Here is a 23670-nt window from a genome sequence, read left to right as displayed (position 1 = left end):
TGGGCATGGTCTTGAGAAAGGGCTATGTCTACCTCTTTTTGCTCCCCCGAAGGGTGGAAAAGTTGAGCAAGAAATTGAAACCAGTTGAATCAATTTGTTCTATACCCTGTACTATCCTTACTACAGCACTTATTCACAAAATCCTTGCTGCAGCATCTTCACATCATTATCTCTCCAGCAAAAATTTCAAACTGCAAGGTGGTTTGCTGCCCCTTTAAAATCGTCAGTCACCAAGATAGTCACCAAGATCCCTGCATGGAAGCTACCCCTTTGCCAGCGAAATTTCAGCAAAGCCTTTACATATTAGACCACTGCAGTCTGCCATGATTAAAATACTGTCAACGGTTTGCAGAATACTGCATTGTGCAAGCTATCATGAAAAAAAGCAGCGTGCTTGCTAAGCTTAGTGTATGGAAGCTTTGCCATGGATTCATGCTCCTAGCTGCAACCTTATAAATACACTTTTCACAGTTTTCCAGATGAATAACCTCGCTATTAACATAGTGACCATGAACAGCAGGTCGAATTATTCTGTTCAAAGTCTGAAATTCTGAACTTTTTTTAACAAAAAGAAACATTAAAACAGAAGCCAGTGAGGACTCCAATGCCTAGCTGATTAAACAGAAGTTGACTTTTGCATTCCATGCAGATCCATGTTCGATGTAGTTGTGGTCAGGCGAACCATGTCATAAAAAAAAACATTCATGGATCAGATAGGCCTAAAAAATTTCTACCAGGCCGAAAAGAAGGGCAATACTAAGACACCATTTGCCAATCACATGCAGCAGCGGACCGCAATACATCCTTCTACATTAGCGACATCCAGTGTTAAGCAGTATCTGGTAATGCAAGGTAATACAATGTACAGCTCACATTTTACTAGACACAATCTAAAGTGTGCTTAAGCCGTAAAAAGTACACGCGCTCAAATTTTAGAAGAAGTAAGAAACTCGGCAGAACGCTTATTGCGACATATAGCACGCTTTTTACAAGCGTACCACATTCGCCTTTTACGCAAACACAATCACAAATCGATTTTTTTTTTCTTGCACGCCTCGCAAGTGAGCCATCATAAGAGAAATCAAAGGTACCAATAGCTTCAGCTTGGTACAATCACTGTCCATCATTGAAACAAAATCAGCTGCAACAAACTAAGGTCGTCTGGCTAAGCGAGAGTCGTCTGCGTGGACAATTAGAAGTGAAAAAGAAACAGGCAGTCAACGCAATGAACGTGCATGGCAAACGCATTCAAGCAGGGCAATTTTTAGCGTTTTTTCTTCTTTTTTTTTTTCGTTTTTCTGTGCGAACATTACATCAAATTTTAGGCTTAAATTAACATGATCTAAGATTTTGGGTCGCGTCTGCGGCTTTTGCGGACTTGCGCGACTGCAGACAAGGCCCAAAAAATGTACGCATCATGTCCTTTTTTTTTTCTTTCTCTTAAACGCACCGATCTAAAGAAGACACATCGCAATCAAAACAAACAGAACCATCTCTACTGTCGAGACAGCAGTTTCTGCCATACATTTAAGCCTTCAGACAGGTGTTCCGAAACATACCGAAAACACATCTCGGAAAGCTTACCTCAGCGAAATCGCATTGCGAAAGAAATCGGCGTACATTAAAGTATATTTAACAATTATCACGAATGTCCCGTAGTCACTAAAACCACGAAAAATTAGTCAAACAACGCGTTATATCACGCAACAAACAAACAACATAATTATTCATTGAGCACTACACAAGTGGATAAACCAATACAACACAAGAGCGTACTGATGCCGCTGGTGCAGCGTGTTGTTGCGCGCCATCTACCGAGTGCGACCAGTGGTTGAGCTGTGAGCGCCGCTTGAAAGACAGCGCAATGAGCGACTGTTTTGTCGTCTGCTACAGATAGTTTAGTCACAGAGTCTGGTTTAGCTTTCGATGACAGCTGGTAGCAACGTGCACGGCACGCATAAGCGTCATGTACATAAAGAGAGGAGGGGGGCAGATGGGCTCGTGCTCTCCAAAACGGCTTGATGTTACGGCAATTTTTCGCGAATAATGAGCTACACCGATGGATGAATTGATATAGCTGTACCCTTTAGATCGGGCGGCCGAACAGACTGATACAGCGTCCTCTGGGGCGGCTTAAGGGGGTGAGGGTACCCCCTTTGCAACACGAAGAAATGTTTACTTGCCATCGTTCCGGAAAGCAGCCATGTAATTGAGTAGTGTGGGAAGTCATAGCTTCAATTTAATTCTTTCATCTATTACGAAGCATACATATGTTGTTTACCGCACACGAACAACGGGGCGGGGGGAGGGGGTGATGGAACTTTGCTTTTTTTTTATTTGCAACCCTGCACACGAATTGAATCGGCAGCCCATTATAATACAACCTACACACTTCTTGAGGATTGTCAACCTAAAGTTAAAATAGAGTGTCACCGTGAACTATTTATTTTTATGAAAACAGCAACTGTGAAGCGATATATCATCCAATGTTACTTAGTTTTTTGTTTTGTTTTTTGCGACGAGTTTCACTGTTCTCCCATTATATGAATAACATTCTTTGGAACTTCTTAAAACCGAGCTTGCTGTGTCAGTAGTCATGTACCTTAATTCTAAGGTTATTTCTGAGAAACAGGTAACTCACAAATTTTCAACTACCACAAGTGCCTATAGGGAAGTTACTAATTAATAAAAATAATTGCATTTTCAAGCGTTTCTGTTAAATGATGTTCAAGAAAAACTCACTGACGTAGAAGGAGGAGGTATAACAAGGAAAAGCTTGAAGGTCAAACTCAAGTAGAAAGTAAAAAAAACAATTAAGAGAAGCGAAAGATAACTTTTTTTTTTCCCTGGAAATAAAGCTGTTTATACTAATCCCAAGGTGGCATGGAAGTATGTGAAATCGAATAACGTGGAATTTGTTGGCATGCCGGATGTAAGTGATGGTGAAACAATCTTTTCAGAAGATGCAGACAAGGCGGTCTGCTCAAACTGATATTTTCAACGTGTGTTTTCTGGACCATTTCAGGGTGAAATGCCGTATATCATGCCCCAGGGATTGAAACTTATGGGTGACATTGTTATCTCCGCTAGTGGTGTGTGTACTCTGATGACAGTGTTCTGTGTTGGGTCCTCTATTAATTCTGGTCTATATAAATGATTCGTCAAAGATATGCTAACAACGTACTCGAGGGTATACGCGGATGATTGTTATTTATAAATCAATACAAAGTATGAGGGATGTTTCTGCTTTACAATATGTGATCTTGACGCTATGGTGTGGTGATGCGAGAAATGGAAGATGAATTTGAATGTAAACAAGTGTTTTCTTTTTTTTTCAATTTATCAGAAACAAAAACACTTTCACTCATCCTGCAGTTTGTCAAAAGCACAACTTGACCATATTGAGTAAAATTAATATCTTTGTGTATAGATATTAATTTTACTTAGATATTAACTTTTATATATTTAGATATATAGATATTTTTTTGCATATTTCACTTAGATATTAATTTTATTAATTAAGCGCAGCCGCTTTTTATTTGAATAAGCATATAGGTTACGTTACTGGCAAAGTCAACGGCGTGTAAATTCTAATTAAATTCAATTTCAACTCTGCCCTCAAAAGTCTGAAAGAAGCTTTGAATGTTTCAAATGTCCAACCGATCCTCACTGCCTGTCCAGTATCATCATTGCCGAACTCTAATTTATAAACTTAAACGCATAAAAACCAATCTGCACGGTTTGTAAGTGACAATCATACCTTTAACTCCAGTATTACCTGCACTAAGAGTGCCTTAGGGTGGAAACTTCTTGGGCACAGCTGAAAAGTCTTGCGATTAAAGTTTTTCCATTAAATCCTTTGTGATAAAAGTCGCATTACCAAAAGTTTATATATGATGAGCCCTACTACGTGTCACATATAAATGATCCCTAAAAAACATCCGTGAAGTCAAATGTCTTTGGTACCTTTGCTCATTCTATTTATCATTTTACTTCTTGGGAAAGGAATAAGTTGGATGTACGTGTTTTTGATCTTCCAGCTGGTGCTTTTTCTTCGTCACTACAAGATTTTTTTTCACCCCCCTACAATAATGCCCATTTGGGCGATGTAGGTTGCGCTAATAAATAAATATAATAAATAAAAATCAGCAGATGACCCCAAAGAATTGTCAAGGATTATTCAGCGATGTGCTTTCAATGTCTCGCATATATATATATATATATATATATATATATATATATATATATATATATATATATATATATATATATATATATATATATATATATATATATATATATACATATATATATATATATATATATATATATATATATATATATATATATATATATATATATATATATATATATATATATATATATATATATATATATATATATATATATATATATATATATATATATATATATATATATTACAAAGGAACCCAAATGAGGAGGGTTCAACACCTAACCAGTGGACATGCAATTCGGAGTAACACAGTAAGCCCAAGAGCTTCCAAACAAGAAATACTGTCACACACACACACACACACACACACACACACACACACACACACACACACACACACACACACACACACACACACACACACACACACACACACACAAAGCAAATGCCCAAAAGCCTACTTGCGCATATGCATCGTTTGCTTGAGATTAACTTATTACTTCGGTTTATATGAGTGGAACTGTATATAATACGGCATGCTGCATTTGGGAACTCTGGACTAATTTTAAATTTACGGGTTCCTTCAATATGACGCTACACAGTGTAACCTGGTTACAACGAATCTGATAACAGAAATTTGGAAAGTATACATGCTATCATTGGCAGCGTTATGCCGACCTCCCTATTCATTTCATTGATATAGCTTCGTTAACTACAGATTCTGCTACAACAGTGATTCGGATATAATTGACCAAACTGTGAGGTAAGCAGGGTGGTCAGGACTCCTTTACAGCGGTCTTTTCTACCGCGGACTTCCTAAGTTCTATAACTTCCGATTTCAAACATAGCTTGGCATACTTTCGGGACGAGAATACCGTGACGTGGTGGTCTACGGCTAAGATACTCGGCTGCTTACCTAGGTCGCGGGATCAAATGCCGGCTGCGGCGTCTGCATTTTCGATGGAGGCGAAAATGCTGTAGCCTAGGCCATGTGCTCAGATTTCGGTTCACGCTGAAGTACCCCGGATGGCCCTCTCATAATTATATGGCGGTTTTCGGACGTTAAACCACACATAACAACAACAAACAGTGATAGCACCACCGATATCGGCGTACCGATTGAAGAGCGAAGCACGCCGACCTCAGGTCCGCTAGTGATTACTTAAGCCAAGATACGGCGACTCATAAAATGGCAGATGCCACGTACAGTGAGAATCGATGACATGCGAAGCACAAATGAGGAAGGTTGATATGTCATCTTAAAATCAGCACAACGCTACGAGGCGGACCTAAATTATGACATAAATCACTTTCATGTCCCTATTATCACCTTTTGACTGCGGCGTCTGCATTTTCGATGGAGGCGAAAATGCTGTAGCCTAGGCCATGTGCTCAGATTTCGGTTCACGCTGAAGTACCCCGGATGGCCCTCTCATAATTATATGGCGGTTTTCGGACGTTAAACCACACATAACAACAACAAACAGTGATAGCACCACCGATATCGGCGTACCGATTGAAGAGCGAAGCACGCCGACCTCAGGTCCGCTAGTGATTACTTAAGCCAAGATACGGCGACTCATAAAATGGCAGATGCCACGTACAGTGAGAATCGATGACATGCGAAGCACAAATGAGGAAGGTTGATATGTCATCTTAAAATCAGCACAACGCTACGAGGCGGACCTAAATTATGACATAAATCACTTTCATGTCCCTATTATCACCTTTTGACGTGTCATTTACCTTTGTCGTCTATTCACGCCACGTGATACCAAATTTGATAAATCTATAGAGATAGTGAAACGACCACAAGCACGCTATATGAACGTAGCATGTAGTCATGTTTACATGGCACGCATGTCATGACTGAACTCCCGCTTGCAGCTGCCTTAAAAGGCATAATTGCATCCCGAATTATCATGTGTTCGTGAACACAGAACGAGAGCGAAAACGTCATTATAGGTGGCGTGGTTTTAGATAGCCGCGACCACGTGACGCACAAGAAGCAGACGACGCTATCCCGGAGGAATCCCGGAACGAGCATCGGACGTTGCATCGGACCAGCGATGCGTACTGGAGCAACATGGCAGAAGCCGCCAATCGGAGGTCTCAAAATAAATTTCTAACATCTGCATTTTGAAGATTAAATGCTCATTGCGAAGTACTTTTACGACGAGTCCAAAATGGTGATGGGCTCTTCCAAAATGGTGATGAGCTATCATTTTCCAAAGATGCTCTTATTTTGTGTGTAACTTTCACAATGGTTTTCAACAGCTCTGCAGGCGCAAGAAACTTTTACAGCAGTTTTACGTAGTTTTCAGTGAAATTAAAAGTTTTGAATGTACACGGTGACTGGCACTTTGAGAAATATTTCCATCACATGGATGTAAACTTAATCAATTTCAATCGAGCCATGTACAATGCAGTTTTAAACGAAAATCTCTGCTGCTTCCATTAACACGTATCAGGTATTTGATAGTGCGAGTTATAGCCGGGGTAAAGCGTATATGCTGATTCGGGTAAGCCACAACACGCTGATAGCTAATGCTAGTCGCATATATCACCCGGAGACCATGCATTTTATTTTTCCGCAGGCCGCACATACGCTGAGATGCACCCACTCGCAGATGATCGCGTCAAATATATTTTTACCTTGACTAAAATGTCAGATCTAGAAGGTCTATCGACAAGCGGTTACTGCAACCGGCCCACAACGAATACCAGTGTTTTCGCAAACAGGACGGAATAGAAAAAAAAAGTGCTAATACGTACCAAGTTGATGTCGCATTCAGTATTGACCACAAGTGGCGGCAGGTATGTCCAGCAGTGCATAGAAACCTAAACAGAGGAAAATGTCACGAATGGCAAAGGTGAAACACAAGATAAGTTTGTGGATTGTCGAACTAATGTGTATGTAGTATATAAAATGCCGTGTTTTTGCAATACACTTTACACTGGGCGGACAAACCAATGCGTGCGTATTATAGAGTCCAGGAGAATGCACAAATCGTTTAAAATGGCACAGTATGTAATTTGCGGTTAATTGTCGAAAAAGTGCATGTACCCTATGTTTTGATGCACGGAAATCTTGAATTGCCGCAAAGACTAAAGCGCACGCGGGAAGTCATGGAGGCGTTTTACATGTGACAGTCGTTGGGACAGCGCCTGGTGCGGGAAATCGCTCAGGACTTCAAGACGGACCTCCGTTTCCAGAGTTCTGCAGTGATGGCCTTTCAGGAAGCTAGCGAGGCCTACCTAGTTGGTCTTTTCGAAGACACCAACCTGTGCGCCATCCACGCCAAGCGCGTCACCATCATGCCAAAGGACATCCAGCTGGCTCGGCGCATTCGCGGTGAGCGCGCCTAAGTTGGGCAGCTCCCTGCGCTTCGGTCGACAGGCAAGTGACAAGTCACAAGTGTATTGTTCAATATGTTACAAGTGTATTGCTCATTATGTATCAGTCAGTCTTCGTTTGCATTATCACATGTACAAGTATCATACCTCGATAGTTCACGTCGCGTTAATGTCTCGTCAGCCGCACTTTTTTTTTTTTACAGCGAAAGCTGTTAAGATCACAACTCGGGTCACGCGCGGCGCCGCAGTTGTCCACCGCCGCCGGTGTCCGTAACCTCTATCACACGAAATAAGAAGAAAAAACTTAGTACCAAGGACGCAGTGGGGCTCAAACCCGGGCCTACTGCGAGCCAGCCCAGTATTCTAGCACTGAGTCACGCCGGTGCTTGAAACTTTTTCAAAATTTGCCTTAGGCAGGTTTGATGTCGGGAAAGCAATTGCGTTAATATGAGTCATAAAGCGTTTTACAAGAGCAAAAGAACAACCAGGCGTCACACAATGCGAATAGCGTAACGAGTGGGTCGTCCAATGCTGTAACCCTTTACAAAAGCTTGTTCTTCATGATCTATTAACCGTGGCACATACCCACTTCAGGCGCAATTCTTCATCCTCGTCAACCACTGTATAAACAATTGGCATAGAATTCCTTGCGAGTGTTTAGAGGATATCACGCTTCTCAGAACAATGACAAATGATAGTATAGTGAATTATTAGAAAATATTATTATTAATGCCGTAGTGGGTACCCAGCAAGTGCGCTTGCAGCAGTTACAGAATGAGTGTTTAGAAGCGGCTGTGAAAGGCCGCTCTTCTAGCTTTCACTGTGCCTGTGCTGCGCCTTCCACGCAGGCCTGGAGTTTTTCTTTTTTTTTTTTTTTGCTACGTTTGTCATCTTGAGCATGTGCGATGGTTGTTTTTTGTTTTTTTTTCCTGATGTTATTTATTCTTTTTCGTTTCGGAATAAAATTTCAGTTGCGAGTCAGTGCTGTGGTCAGTCGTTCCTCTCCTCGTGCTCGTCTTCTGTCGCGCTATAAAGTAGAAGCCGACCAACTTGTGTAAATAACCATTCTAGCGCTCGTGGCGTCTATCCTTCTGTTTTTCAAGCGGCAATTCTGTTTGTATGTACAGGAAGATGACTTAGAGGACACACTGGTGCCATGCGGTGAAAACACACTATCAAAGAATCCTATCATGATAAATGTCGCTATAGCCACAAGAAACCTACCTAACGCGGATAACTCAAGGAAAAATGCAATTCGTCTCCGATCAGCTATTCACTTTTCGCGTTTTAATTACGCTTTCATGGTCCATATATACAAACATCACTCGCTCAAGGTGCACATCTCATTATAGACGGCGTGCTTTTGCGTTTCTGTCCATGCAATAAAAATTGGGTGCTACAGTATGTGTAATTTTATATTTCCAGTGTGTAAAAAAAGTAACTTATCAAGATGTCTCATGTCTCAACTCAGATTCTCCCACACCACTACGCGCACAAGTAATTGCACCCAGTGGCGTAGCCAGGGGATAGCACACCTAGCCTGGGTCACACCCCCCCCCACCCCGCTGATTTTTTCTTTCGCCATGACATACTCAGCGCGAAATGACTATTTGCCTGCCCGTTCCCCACTTGACATAAAAAAGTGTCCCCCTTCCCGAACAAAAAAATTCTCCTTACGCCCCTGATTGCACCTACTATAAAGACGTCCGCTACGCACGAAGGCTTGACTTTTTCAATAAACGGCTATATTGAAAGGTTCTTCAAACAAAAAAGTACAAAAATAAAAAAATGATAATTCACACACGTCCGATGCGAGAAATCAAACGGGCTGTTCATTTGCACGCGCAGCGCAACTTTTACTGCTTTTTTTTTTTCTCGTCACTGAAATCCTTCAGACTGATAAATACAAGGTAATCGGCTGTAAGTACCATTTTGCCTTTGCCTTCGACGAAACACTGTCATTCAGCGTCGCAACTCATAAACATCAGCACAGCGCTAATCAAAAGTTTAGCGAAAGTGCCGACGCGTGACTCATGGCCGCCCAGCTCTGCTTCTCGGTCCTTACGTGGCACTGGCCGGACGGTGCATGCAGGGTCTTCCCTCGACTCAAGTAAAGGTTTCATCATCATCATCAGCATCATTATTATCATCATCATCATTTTCTTCCACGGAGGAAGGAAAGATAGGAGAGGGCATGCCAAGCTGGCGCGCTACGTTAAATGTGTGGAGGAAATGACATCATGGCGTATTCACTGGGCACAATGGCGGCGTTGCCATGGTTACGTGTTGCGCAGTGTAGCCGGTCGCGGCGGGCGGTGGCATGTGTGCCTCCGCAGGTCTCGTGCTGAGCCGTCGCGGACAATATCCGTGCTCTGCGACGCGTTATTGGTGACGCAGCGTTTTCCTGGCAGTTACTGTACTCTTAGCAACGTTTACAAAACCTTTTGTCAGTCACGGGGCCTCAACAGAGTGTAGAACGAGCACATATATCCATGTGTCGTGCGGCGGATGACGCGGATGAAGCAGTTAGTGTTCAGCGAAATTGCGTTGGGCACCATGACGAAGCCGAACAACGACGAACGCCTTTTAGGTCAGTGACGGTTGGGCAGTGCTCCTGCTAGTGGCAACGGACGAAGCTGTTGTGCCCAGCAAGACGCAATGAGGACCATGAGCACATATGTAGTTTCGTGTTCGGTATGTGTACAGAAAAAACTTACATGTGCGTATTAAAACACCTTTTCTGTCCCGCTTCGTATACTTTCCCCCAGCATTGCGTGTAATCTCAACGTAACAGCAACCGCGTTCATATGTCACTTGCACCGTGCTCAAAGTCACCATGGTGGCAGAATGCTGACGCCGGTGAGTTTCACGCGGAACACGGGCACAGTGGCCGGGCGTTGCGTCGGCCGCGTGGCGGAATGCAACCGTAGAGGGCGCACGACCGATCGTGTTGTCTGTACAGTTGCTGAATTAATGACGTGAAAACACTCGCCGTTGTCAGGGCATCTAGCGCGCGTTCTCTCGTAGTTGCTTCGTTGTCGGCGAGCTGTTACTCCCTGTTATTACTCGGACGAAGCGATTTCGCTGAAGGTGTCCCGCTGGCTCTGAGTGATGAGCCCAGTTCCATTAGTTTCGGATCGTCACGACACACGCGCTGCGCAGCCCACGTGCTTTCCGAGCCGGAGAGGGAGTCGCACCTTCTGCTTCGCATTCATATGTAAACAAGAGAGGAGAATTTGCCCAGTCAATACGGCCGACTTCCGCTTCACCACGGCTTCACAACGAGGGACGTCAGGACCTCTCCTGAATTTTTTTCATTCCTCCATGTCTTCTTCTTCTTCTTCTTCTTCTTCTTCTTCTTCTTCTTCTTCTTCTTCTTCTTCTTCTTCTTCTTCTTCTTCTTCTTCTTCTTCTTCTTCTTCTTCTTCTTCTTCTTCTTCTTCTTCTTCTTCTTCTTGTTCTTCTTTTGGAGAAAAAAACTTACTGGAGAAATAAAAGAAAATGAGTAAAATTTGGCTGGGCAATTTTTTCCTGCTTCTACTTTCAACACTTAATTACTGGAGAAAAAAAAGGAAATGAGTGAAATTCAGTTGGGCAAATTTTTTTCTGCTTCTACAATTAACACTTAATTACTGGACAAAAAAAAGAAGATGAGTGAAATTCGGTTGGGCATTTTTTTCTGCTTCTACTTTTAACACCTAATTACTGGGAAAAAAATGAGTGAAGTTCGGTTGGGCGATTTTCGTGCTTCTACGTTTAACACTTATTTACTGGAGAAAAAAAAGAAAATGAGTGAAATTTGGTTGAGAAGAAGCTAATTATTTTATTTTTAATCTATCGTTTACCAATTGGTTCTTTGTTTAAACATCCTTATCTAAATAATCCGGCTGGTAAATCAATTCCATTTCACAATAGAGGCACTGTCCGTTCCATGGCCGATGCCCCATGGTGGGTTGCGCCAGCTCTCTGATGAACAACCAACCAACTGGGCGTGGCCAGCTGCCCAAGACGGTGAAGGAAGAGAAGGACGAGGAGCCAAGCTCGCGAAGCCGTCGGCGGCGCTGGCCGTATCGAGGCCCGAGAGATTACGTTCGGCTAGCCACCAAAATCGACCATGGTCAAGCATGATTCGCGCCACACCGTGCTTGCCCCGAAATTGACGACGACCACACTGTTTGCCTGCGCCCGCGTCAACTGAGCTGGCCGCAAGAACAACGTAGACATGGCGGAAGGTCAGCGACAGGTGAGGAGCGCACACGTTTGTGAGCGATGCACAGATGTCATGCGGTTTCACTTATAGAAGTAAAACCGTGCGCGGCGCGATATGCAACTCCGCATGCGAAGCGTTTCTTGGCGAATAGGCACGTTGACTTGTCTGTCTGTCTGTCTAGACAGACAGACAAACCGCGGTGGTCTAGTGGCTAAGGTACTCGGCTAAGCCGAGTATCTTAGCCACTAGACCACCGCGGTAACCTATTTAAGGTACTCGGCTTAGCCACTAGACCACCGTGGCGGGGCTGCGAAATTAGCCAGAAACGTATGACTTGAGCGAATGTCTGCCCAGATGCGCAAGATCACAATTTCGCATGGTGGTACTGTCATAACGTATACTATAGAGTAGTTGGACCATAGAGAAATATACTATATAAAGAGTGGCCATGTGAGCCTTTTCGCGGCCGAACAAGAAGAGGTTTGACCAATTGCTAAACGGCGTACCCATGCTCGGTTTCACTGTTTTGTGAAGGCATGTAATAGCCGCCTCAGAAGGACAATGAAAACCCAAGTTTGGCATCAAATTTTTGCAAAGAAGAAACTTTATTGATTTGTGCAATTTTCCATATTCGCTGTATACATCCTGTCCCGCTGAGGATGTTTAATGCTTTACCACAAAATCAGTAAAGTATGACTAGAAAGTGTTGTCTTTCTGCATTTGTTTTGCACAAAGGGTGCGCATTCATGTGGTTTAGATGTATTGTACAGGTATTCCCAAGGTGGAAGCATTGGTGTGTAGCCTATAGTAATAAGGAAAAAAAATGGTGTGTAGCCTATAGTAGTAAAGACACTCGCTTTCGAACCGTGAGGGTAGGGGTTCAAATCCTAGCATCGGAAAGAAAGTTTTGTTACTTTATGATGAAGCCATTATCGGGTCTGACCAGCCACTCGTGACGCTGAAGGAAGCGCAGTAGCTCGGCCGCAGGGCCCTACGGGAGTGTCCTCTCTTTATGTAAGTTTGTTTCTTTATATGGTTGAACACTGTTCCTTAATACCTGCTTGAAACCGTGCAGGTCGCATGTGTTACGACACGCGAGGCAGAACTGCGCTTTGACTTGGTCGAACAGCTTTAACATTTAACGCAGTTCTCTATTTAATGTCATAGGGTGCGCTTCCTCTTGATAAGGGGCACAAATTATATTTAGGCTATCGGGGACGAGAAAGAAACCCTCGGGTGCCGATGCACTCATTGCAAGCTATCGAGAGAGTTTTTGTTGCATGATATGGACCCCATTGGCTATCAACGGCTCCCACATACCAAAGCCACATATTCCCACTCATTCACCCTCTAAAATTGTTTTTACGAACAAGTGGAGGTTCACTTGCAGGGGAAAATGACCATTGCCGTAGCTGCATCATAGGAGTGTGGCAGTTTGGGCTAATTGGTATGACATGACGATATTTATAGCGCGAGAACAGAACGACGACAAAGAGACGAGAAGGAGACGAGCGCTCGTGTCCTTCTTAATTGTCTCTTTGTCATCGTTCTGTTCTCGCGCTATGACTCGCATAAGACTGTTCTCTGTTCTCGCATAAGACGCATTAATTCGAAGCTTGTCGGTTTGGTCCCGACAGGTAGACTTTTTGTTTCCTTCAATTTATAACGCAATTACTACTATAAAACTAAATACAATATCGCTTGCCATTGTACGTTGTCTCCATTAGGAACTGTGTCTAAAGCATAAGCTTTCCTCAATTAATCCCCCTCTACTGTTCGTCCCTCAGAGAGCAGGCTACCAGGCCAACTTCGTGATTTACCCGGCGCAACCTGGTCCGTCTTCCCCAGTTCCGATGTGCAAGTCCGAGTCGGCACTCTCGCTGAGCGTCAGCCAGCCTCTGCCGCCACGGCTTCAGCAGCGCCGCGGCACTATCTGCACAAGCGAGCTGATACGCGTCGACTCAAACGGTGCCCTGGTGCCGATGCGAGGTCGTGGGCCACCACCCATGGCGGTACAGCCCATGCGACCCTGCTGCATGGCGGCCCCATCATTCGCCGAAGCCCCCCGCACCGTCGCCGATCCGGTGAGAGAACCACATACCCTGCATATTTACGTCTATAGCCTGCCCGCGTATCTTATGAAACGAGAATTCATTTCATAGCTGGTAGATCCAAAACGGGGACCTAGAAAAGGATAGACACAACATGAGCGCCGCCTTTTAGGTGAAAATTTTTATTGAAAACACATCCAAATATATTCATTACTATGCGTTCTTCCACATGGCAAAAACCTCATGGCTTCACTGCTAGACAGCTAATCTTAACAGTGTTAACGATTACAATAACCTAAAATGGGGAATCATTCAAGAATCTTCATAGGTGATTCATTCACGTAAATTGAGTCTATGTCAGTAAAATCGAAATGCGGCAAGTTGTAATACAACCATTGGCCGCGCCACTGTACAAGATAAATGACAGCGCACATTTAGACGGCACACAAAATTGAGAACACACTGGCACTCATGTGTTATCTTTCATGTGCCGTCCAACACCCAAGAATAGATTTCTTATGAAGCACACAAGCTTTTCTAGGACGTTGTATACTTTTGCATGTGTCACTTGTATGCAGAGTTGACATCAATTTGATCGAATAGGGGGGTTGTTCTCAGGGCGCATCACGTAGTACTAGTATTGTATTTCGCGGGCACTCGCACCAAGCCGAAAAGCACTTATGCTTATTATATAGAAAGTTTGCAACAATCTAGTTTGATGTCTTGGAAACCAGACATTATCTTCATGGTATTTTGCTGAGCTTTGTCGCTTTAGAAGGTAGTTAGCCGACTCTGCCTAATTAAGCATTTAGGAAAACACACACAAAAAATTAGTCACTTCATGAAGTCGTCGACATCATTAATTTAGTCGCGCCGTCATATTTCTAGACTCTGGCTAGAGTTAGCTGTGGCCTCTTCTATAAATGTCTTAGCCAACGGCTACACAGACTCCGGGCATATTTTGCTTTTTCACGCGAAAAACAATGGAACTGCCATAAAGGAAGGAGTCAGGCAAGGAAATGCGTTATCTCCAATGTACTGCATGCTTTAAAAGAAAGTGCTCCGACAAAACTACTGGGAGGAAATAGAGTTATGGAGATAATCCCCACATCTTAAGGTTTGTAGACTGCATACTCTTGAGCATTCATAGCAATGAATTCAAAAAAAAAATATTGAAGACATAAATGGAGAGGGTATTAAACTTCAGGAAGGTGTCTTGCAGGGCGGGTTGGTACGATACCAGGTCTGTAGGACCACTGGTGCGCCATCAAGCACCGAGACAAATTAGTTGACTGCGGTAAAAGAGTGGTCTACAACATGCCTGTCTTGTGGAGAAAGATATATATTGGGCAGACAAAGCGCTCCTTAAATAGTACATTGTTTGACCACACAGCCTCTTTGAGTGGACCACCATGCTCGAACTTTTCGCTGAATTGCAGGAACTGAGGCTGCATGCCTACCTATGTAGTTTTACAGAAGCAACTGTGCTCGCAAGATTTCGAGAAAAAAAGACGGAGCTAGAAATTAAAGGGACACTAATGTCAAATAACAATTTACGTCAGAGTGAAAGCTCAAGGTATGGCAACATATAAAATGACAATATTACCAACAACAGGGCCCTACTTACCGGGAAAGTTAGGTAAATGCACAAGAACACAAGCGCCGCAGTAGGACATTTTTAAAATGATCCCGATGACATCAGACGGACCACCTCTAATTAATCACTAGTAATCGATTTAACTGCACTAAATAAAGAGCCTTCCGTGCATCAAGAGACGGAATAAAATGCTGCTTGTTCGTTTCTGTTTGATGCATGGAAAAAAGAAGCACCGTACGTTACTATGAGGAATGACGCGAGTGGTTGGAAAATTCAAATTTCGCATAGTTACACTGGCCATTTCGTGCCATCTAGCGAGACGCAGTTGAAACAAAAGCGTCTGCGATCTCGAAGCCAAGGCGGGAACTTAGAAGTGTGGCAGCTTGGGCTAGTTGGTATGGCATGACGATAGTTATAGCGCGAGAACAAAACGACGACACAGAGACAAGAAGGACCGTACGTGTCTTTCGTGTCTTTCGTGTCCTTCTTGTCTCTGTGTCGTCGTTTTGTTCTCGCGCTATAACTATCGTCAAGGCGGGAAATTGATCTATGACCGTTGTTGCTGCTGTGGCTCCCGCTGCTTTCGGTCTACTGCTACTAGCGCAGTAAAGCCGGACAACGTTGTGCACTGCAACAGTGGCGTGAGTCGGTACGGTCGGTCCGCTTCTTGAGGCGGGTAATTTGAAGTGCACTAACCCGATGCGGACCACTAAAGCGTGATTTTATTTCAAAATAGGCCCTTCCATGGCACGAAAGTAACACTACGAGCTTTCTGGACCGCCATTTCAACAATAAACGTTGACTTAATAGCTGACTTTAGTGTCCCTTTAACGAGGCGTTCTCTATCAACAGATGTGGTGATGTACGTGTAGCGAGGTCATCAATAGTGTTGCACCCTATCGAGGTAGGTTTCCTCATTGCCAGTCACCAAACTTTTTTTTTTTGTCATCGCGTATTTAGTTCCTTGAGTATAAATGTGTGCGTGTGTTCCTACATAAATCAGAGATGATAGCGCTGTTTACGTGGGCCCCTTTTTTGTGTGCGTGTTTTTCGCGCTACATTTAATGAGAGTATTAAAGAAGGGATAAATTTGACTATGCTCTTACCAAAGATAATGCTCAACAGTTAAAGAGAAGAGGATTGGGGGAAGAAGAAATGCCGACAGAGTGCTCGTGCACATCGTTTCTATACATCTATGAGACAGGTGTGGTGATTTCATAAAATATATCACACTTACGCAAGGAAATGTATTTGTCAAGCCTTCGGTAGTTTTCTCTGCTCGTAACACTCACCAGAGCACGCATACTAGTGTCGAGTGTTGACCTTGCTGAACTTTTTTTCAATTTTATTTCTTGTTTTGTAGTAAAACGTACAGGTCGCCAGTGAAATTGTAGTATGAAAAAAAAATGGAATTTAGGTTCTAGTTAAGAGGGTGGGCAAGGGATCAATGATGCCGTGCCAAAAAAAGATAAAGCCCCATGATAAAGAGGGTATGAATGGTTTGTGCATGAGGAGAAAATTTGTGACGGAAAGAAAGCAGCGTTTTATATATCGCACATTTTACTGTCAGTGAAATGTGATCTCGGCACGTAAATCGAGAAGCATATTGATTGCTCACGAACAAACGTAGCACGTTGGCTTAACATGGAGTGACAAACTTGCAGTAAACTCAGAACTCATGCACGCCCACACGCTGCGCTGCGCTGTTCGATATTATATACAGGTATACATGAGAGATCTAGTAATCGGCTGAAGAACGTGTTTTTAACAGCGCAGCATATATATAGTACACATTTGGCACAAGTTTCCATGCTGTTACTCTGCAATATCTGCACCCCTGCTATGCTAAATGAATAATTTATCTTTTTAAATTCACTGATCAGAGCAATTACGGACGCTGTCCTTGGTACGGTCGACCGTACAGTCCTCCCCCCTCGCCACCTCCCGAAGAGCGGCGATTGGCGAGCGGTCGTAGGTCTCCGGTTCACAGACTCCTGCGCGCCTACGACGAGGACGACTACGATGGCAGGCGCGGGAACCGTGGATACGATGATGACTACGACGATGGCTCCGAGTACGTGGAACCCAGCCGAAGGCCGGTCCCGTCTCCGAGAAGGCCCCGCTCCAGGAAGGATGCGGTGGGGCCCGGTGAGCATTGTTGAACTTCTGTGCAGAACGCGCTTCGCGCACGGTTAATGCAATGTTTTTTTCGCAACCCGTGCAGCCACGTCGACGACGAGACGATCTGGCAGTCGTCTCCGGATTTTGCGAATCGAGCGCGACAGCGACGACTCCGACTCTGAGCGATGGGGTGCCGCCTTTTCCGCAACTGTGGCCCCTGGTAGGGACCGCACCAAATCGGCCAGCCCAACTCGACTGGACGACATGGCCGCGGACAGCAGCTGCGTGTGCACCTGTGGTCCGTCGCGCAGTTGGTCTCGCAGTCCGTCGCGGGGCCGCGTGTCCGGCATCTACATCAAGTCGCAGCATGACCAGGACGCTGAGGAGTTGTACCTCATCAAGAGGATCAAGGACAAGAAAGGAAACAGGAAGAAGAGAAGGAAGACGCCCCCGCCAGCTCCTCCGACCTCACCCGCGCAGCCGAGTTTCATGGGCCTCCTCTGCAACATGGCGGGCATCGAGAACGAAGCGCAGCCGTCCCCGCAGCCACCTCTTGTGCCGGACTCGGACACGGACGAGAACGAGTACGAGCTGATGAGGCTCGATAGCGCCGAGTTAGATAAGCTATGTCTCCAGATGGGTGTCAAGAGGAACGCTGACACGCCCGGAAAGAAATGACTCAGGTGGGTCCTTGAATTCACGGGCAGCAACTGAGTCTGCAAATGACTTTGGCGTTGTGCCGGGTTCGTATTACGCGAGGCAACCACACTAGGTGCCACTTAAGCCCCTGGATACTTTTTTGAAAGTACCGTCTTTCTTTTAACCAAGCAGCCACGCCGTGCACCCTCCTCTCCCGCCTCTCACCTCTCGGGTCGTCACTCGAGAAAGGTCACGAACATCGCGCGTGTTATCAGCATGACATATCATTCTTGATGTGTAGGTGGTGAGATCCGGCGCCACTATACTCGCACCTCTGCCCGCACTGCTGCCATTCGGGAGAGGATATGACAAGTTGGGAGAGGAGGCTCGACCTGTTCAGTGAGGATATGAAAGAGGAAAGCGCCGTAGGGGAGATTGGCGCTACTTAAAGCCTCTAGAACTTTTTGCAACTTTCTACATTAAGGTGCTTTAGGTGCCACAGGGCCTGCTTATATATAAATATATATATGGTCTCGCCGGGTCGAACTTGCCCGTTATTACTGCGCCTGTTTCGCGTGTTACGTGATATTAATCGCGTAACACGTGGAACAGACGCCATAATAACGGGCAAGTTAGACCCAGCGAGATCATTTCTTATTTTCGATTAATTACACATTTTACACCACGGTGCCACGAATAACAAAATAATTTAACCTCCCATTTTTGAGTAAAAAAGAGCATCTTCGCGAAAGAAAGTCGCAGTTCAGCCTTGACGGTGGAGAATTATAATTGCAAGAGTGGTGTACTTGAAAACTGCACGAAGTAAGTTTGGTATATTTGTCGGCTCTCTATGCATGTCCAAGTAAACTTCCGCTCACTAATTGATTGATTTGTAGGGTTTAACGTCCCAAAACCACCATATGATTATGAGAGACGCCGTAGTGGAGGGCTCCGGAAATTTTGACCACCTGGGGTTCTTTAACGTGCGCCCAAATCTGAGCACACGGGCCTACAACATTTCCGCCTCCATTGGAAATGCAGCCGCCGCAGCCGGGAATCGAACCCGCGACTTGCGGGTCAGCAGCCGAGTACCTTAGCCACTAGACCACCGCGGCGGGGCTTCCGCTCACTAATTAAGTTGACAAGCATGAAGTCACGGCCTGAGCACATCTTTTGAAAACCGCGAACAGTCACTGAAACACTGCAACGATGAGCAACGCGCTCAAGTCGGACAAAACTCATCACATTTTCACTCGCTTGGACGCGTCTTCGACACACTCAGGCAACACTGGGCACACGAAGTAATCACACGGCCTCCAGCACACCAAGCACGCCCCCCCCCCTCCCCCTCGAATTTTTTCTTGGCCACGAGACACAGAGTGCAAAATGACTCTCGATCCCGCTTGCATGTCCGGCCCCCGGCGTTTCCGATCAAGACGCACCCTTACCGAAACCAACTTTAAACCACGCCACAGCCTTCAGCCATTGTTACTGTTCTCTAATAACAGATTATAACGGGACAATGACAGTGGTGTCGGGCGATTCTGCAACATTTGCTTCAGAAGTTCAGTTAGGTATTGTACCCTGGTTAAGGCGGGGGTCTCACTCCAGCGGCACCAACACGCCGTTCTTATCTTGAAGAAAAGGCACATGGGGTAAAACGATGTCGTCAAAGACTCATCAGCGTCAATTGCTCTGCTATCTGGACTGCTGATTGTCAATCCCGAGTGCTGTGCTGCCCATGTATGACACTAAGGTGTTTCTCATTCCTTTTTGCAGGTTACTGCTCGAAGTGCTGGGCCCATGGCTGCAAAATTTCGCAAACGATGGAAACAATTCACTTTAGAAAGCAGAAAGTCACTTCACACCAAATTAAGAGGCAAATAAATGAACCTAGAAGACTGCAATTAAATTGGTTCTTCTCATAAGTGAAAAAAAATTGGAAACACTGATTACCCTGATCTATCTCTCTCCACACTTACACGTCTACAATGGTGAGACGAGAATCGAGATTGGAATTGACTCCTCCCTGCAACTACCCTGCTGCTGCAGTGGTTAAGGACACGCAAATGCCTGCCCAGTGTGGGAGCTAGCAAAGCCCTGAAGTCCATGTTAGCGCTCCTTCAAAGCACACTCCTGTTTAGCTGTGCCACATTATAACGACCAGTGTGTAAGATGCAGCAGCAGAGCGCGAACCGATGCACCACACCTTTTGTAAGATTTCCCAATGATTTTAGGAACCAGGAAGAGGAACATACTGAATCTTAATTCCCTAATTGCTATGTTCTCGACAAATGAGTGTCGATAAGACCAAGAATGCAACCCAGAACAAAGGAAACGCATCTGTAGGACTGGCTCTCTCACGCATTATTCACAAGAGGCAAAACAAAACGTTCTATACCTCCAAAGTTGTAAATGCATACTCAATAAATATTTAAATAAATTCAAATAATGTAAAAACAAATACGTGCGTGACCTGTATTTACGGCATGAAAATACAATATTGTGTTATGGTGGCACAAAGGTGCCAACAGTTGAACTATCTGCGTGATTATCCTTTTCCCACGCGGTTCGCAAAGCATGGTCTTTCCTATTATTACTTGGCCAGGTAAGTCAAGCAGCGAACTCGTGGGACTCTTCATCCAGGCTGAGAAGGCCAGCACATCAGCAAACAGCCAAGAGAGAGAGAGATGTAAGAAAAAAAAAAACACGCCAGGCCTGCGCGGTACGTGCAGCACTGTCACAGCGAAAGCTCGAAAAGCGGCCTTTCAGTGCCCTTTCTTAACACTCTTTGAGTCACTGCTACAAGGACGCTTGTTGGGTACCTACTAAGCCATGAGTAATCATAATGTCTGTGTAGCAGGCTGGCATTCACAATGCTATCTTTCATCATTCTTCGCGGAAGCGTTCCGCTACACACTTAGGAATATTGTGCTATATTTTTATGCAGTGGCTGACGACGATGAAGAATTATGCCTGAAGTGGGTATGCGCTTGGTGAACAAGAGCAAACTTTTGGAATGGGTTGGATCATTGGATGACCCACTCTTTATGCAATTCACGTAGTGTCACACCTGGTTGTTCCTTTGATGTTCTCAAACGTTTTATAAGTGATATTAGCACGATTGCTTTCCCAGCATCAAGGCTGCCTATTAGGCCAGTTTTGAGACGAGTTAGAAGTGCTGGCGTGGCTCAGTGGTAGAATTCAGGGCTGGCACACAGCAGACTCCGGTTCTAATCCTATGGTGTTTGCATGCACTGAGTTTTTTTCTTATTATTTCTTGCGATAATGGTTACGGACACCGGCGGCGAACAAGTATGGCACCGCACGTAACCTGCATTGTGATCCCATAACAGATTTCGCTGTAAAGAATTTTAATGGTGCCGGATGAAAGGATATGATGCGACTGAAAGGAAAAGTGAAGTTCGATATCAAATGGTGTTCATACAGGCGCTGATTTTGAAAACAGACTACTCCAAAAACAATTCTATAGCCCTTTTTAACATATAATTCATGCTCATACATATCAAAGTGGGACTACAGGAACGCAAGGAACAAAAAAAATCGGAGATCCTTGAGCTCCGCTTTTAAGGATTGAACGCGATAGCAATATCCTGTCCTCAATATGTAGCTCAACCATTTGGTGCACGCTTTTTATAGTATACCTATTGTTACTTGAGAAATTTAAATTGCGGACTCCTACAATGTGATTAGAGCGCGTCCTGCAACACAAATATGAAGCTTTTTCCATTCCATTCCCATTACATCGATTAAGTTCAAAGCGACTCGTGTCAGTAAAGCTTTCGCATATGGCTGCATTCTGTAGGTAGCATGCTTTAAACCACGAGCAATCATGCGCGTGAAATGCTTTCGAACTTTCATGTACCCACTACGCGTAGTAACGTGTGTGCCTTTTTTGTAATGGATGGCCGGCTTTAAACCATTACTAGTTATGATAATCAAATTATCTGACGCCCGATGGCAATGCACGATTGGACCACGCAATATTACTGAGATACTATACATCTTGCATTGTGAAGCCTGTATACAGGACGCGTGTGGTTGTAAAGCATGAAACGTATTCTCACTGTATCTCCAAGCCGGCGTATGGCTGTGCTAGAACATCCGCTTGCCACGCAAACTGCCTGGGTGCGATCTCCCATTTGCGGACTCGCTCGCTAGATTCCGTGCTGACCGGTTGTGCCCTCGCGATCTCCGACGTCAGCGTAGCTCTGGCCGACTGGGCTCGCCCTACGTCATCTCCTGACGCCGACCTCCGACGACAGCGTAGCTCTGACCGACTGGACTTGCTCTACGCCATCTCCTGACGCCGACAAGAGCTCTCGCAAGTGGTTCCCCGTCCTCGGACACCTGTGACCATGTTTCCATCTTTCCCATCTCTCCTATCCCTCGATATGTTCTCGCTCACTGTCCCAGCACATCTCTCTCTCTATATATATACCATTAATCCTATCCTTTTATTCCCTCCTCACCCCCATCCCTTGTGAGCTACTGTTGAGGTGTCGCACGCTGATGCAGACAGTTACGGGGCTGACTTTTCTCTTCTTTCCCCTCTTATAACCACTTCTCTCTCTCCCATTCGGACCCGGAAATTTTTAATGTATATTTTGTTTGCATCTCTCTCGATTTTTCGGTCACGAACAAGATGATGATTTTTCGCTCACAACCAACGACGCCGACGGCGGAATTCTCGCGAAACGGTCTCTTCAACGATACCGCGTTAATAGGCATTAGCCTAAAATCCGGTTATGAGTCACGCCGTATAGCAAGGGAATGTAGGTTAATTTTGATCACACAGCGTTCTATAAGCTGTACCTGTAGGTTCCAGTAGACGCTCGTTTTCACAATTTGCTCTTAACTGAATGCGGCCGCCGCAACTGGGAGTGGAACGCGCGTCCTCGTGCCTACAGCTTGCAGAGCAACGTCATCCGTTAACGTACCACGACGGTTGTGCATGTCCGTCACATCTCCTGTGACTTGTAGCATATGTACATCTGCGAATGTATACAATAATGCAAGTTGTGTATTTCCGAATTGTGCTCTTATCAAGAAAGTTCACCGTATCATGTATCCGTATATAAATGTAAACAAGTGAAAGAGAAAAAAGAGTACTGAAGAAGGACAGCACACTGAAAGTGTGTAAGGTACTTGATCACTAATCACATTGAAAGTATTGGACCTCGTCGAAGGTTGGATTATGTCTTTCCAATAATGATAATGTCTCCTTGTCGAGTAACGAAAGAGCAGTCTCTTGTCACTGACAGTCTAAGTTGTCATATTTGCTTGTTTTATTTATTTATTTATTTATTTATTTATTTATTTATTTGTACCACAAGAGTCCCTCCCCAGTAGAACGTTATTCATGGGGAGTTGACGTCAAAATATGAAACGGAAATAGAAATAAAAACACAAGTGTCCGCTGAGCTGACTATCACTATCCTCATATATCTAAGTTGATGTTGTCACTTGAGCGGCTTTT

General features: G+C 44.5%; 2 protein-coding genes across 3 annotated transcripts in view; one reads left to right on the top strand and one right to left on the bottom strand.

The window, feature by feature from the left end:
• The window catches only part of LOC119161327 (protein spitz), a 153617-nt gene extending 151892 nt beyond the window's left edge, over nt 1-1725 (bottom strand). The window contains exon 1 of one of the 2 annotated variants that reach the window (XM_037413738.2): nt 1585-1725. The gene's annotated coding sequence lies outside the window, so the exon portion shown is untranslated. The remainder of the gene's footprint in view (nt 1-1584) is intronic. The other variant, XM_037413737.2, reaches the window with a different exon arrangement.
• A 9826-nt stretch (nt 1726-11551) lies between these two features.
• LOC142777210 (uncharacterized) lies at nt 11552-20634 on the top strand. Its single transcript, XM_075881534.1, has 5 exons — nt 11552-11795; nt 13550-13846; nt 17294-17558; nt 17635-18214; nt 19950-20634. The coding sequence occupies exons 1-4, from the start codon at nt 11775-11777 to the stop codon at nt 18207-18209; spliced, it is 1158 nt and encodes a 385-aa protein (XP_075737649.1). The 5' UTR covers nt 11552-11774; the 3' UTR covers nt 18210-18214; nt 19950-20634.
• Nucleotides 20635-23670: the final 3036 nt, after the last annotated feature.

Source organism: Rhipicephalus microplus, chromosome X, assembly GCF_043290135.1.
Source record: "Rhipicephalus microplus isolate Deutch F79 chromosome X, USDA_Rmic, whole genome shotgun sequence".
Classification (NCBI taxonomy): domain Eukaryota; kingdom Metazoa; phylum Arthropoda; class Arachnida; order Ixodida; family Ixodidae; genus Rhipicephalus; species Rhipicephalus microplus.
The sequence above is the reverse complement of the archived record's forward strand: the minus strand, read 5'-3'. Positions and strand labels throughout refer to the sequence as shown.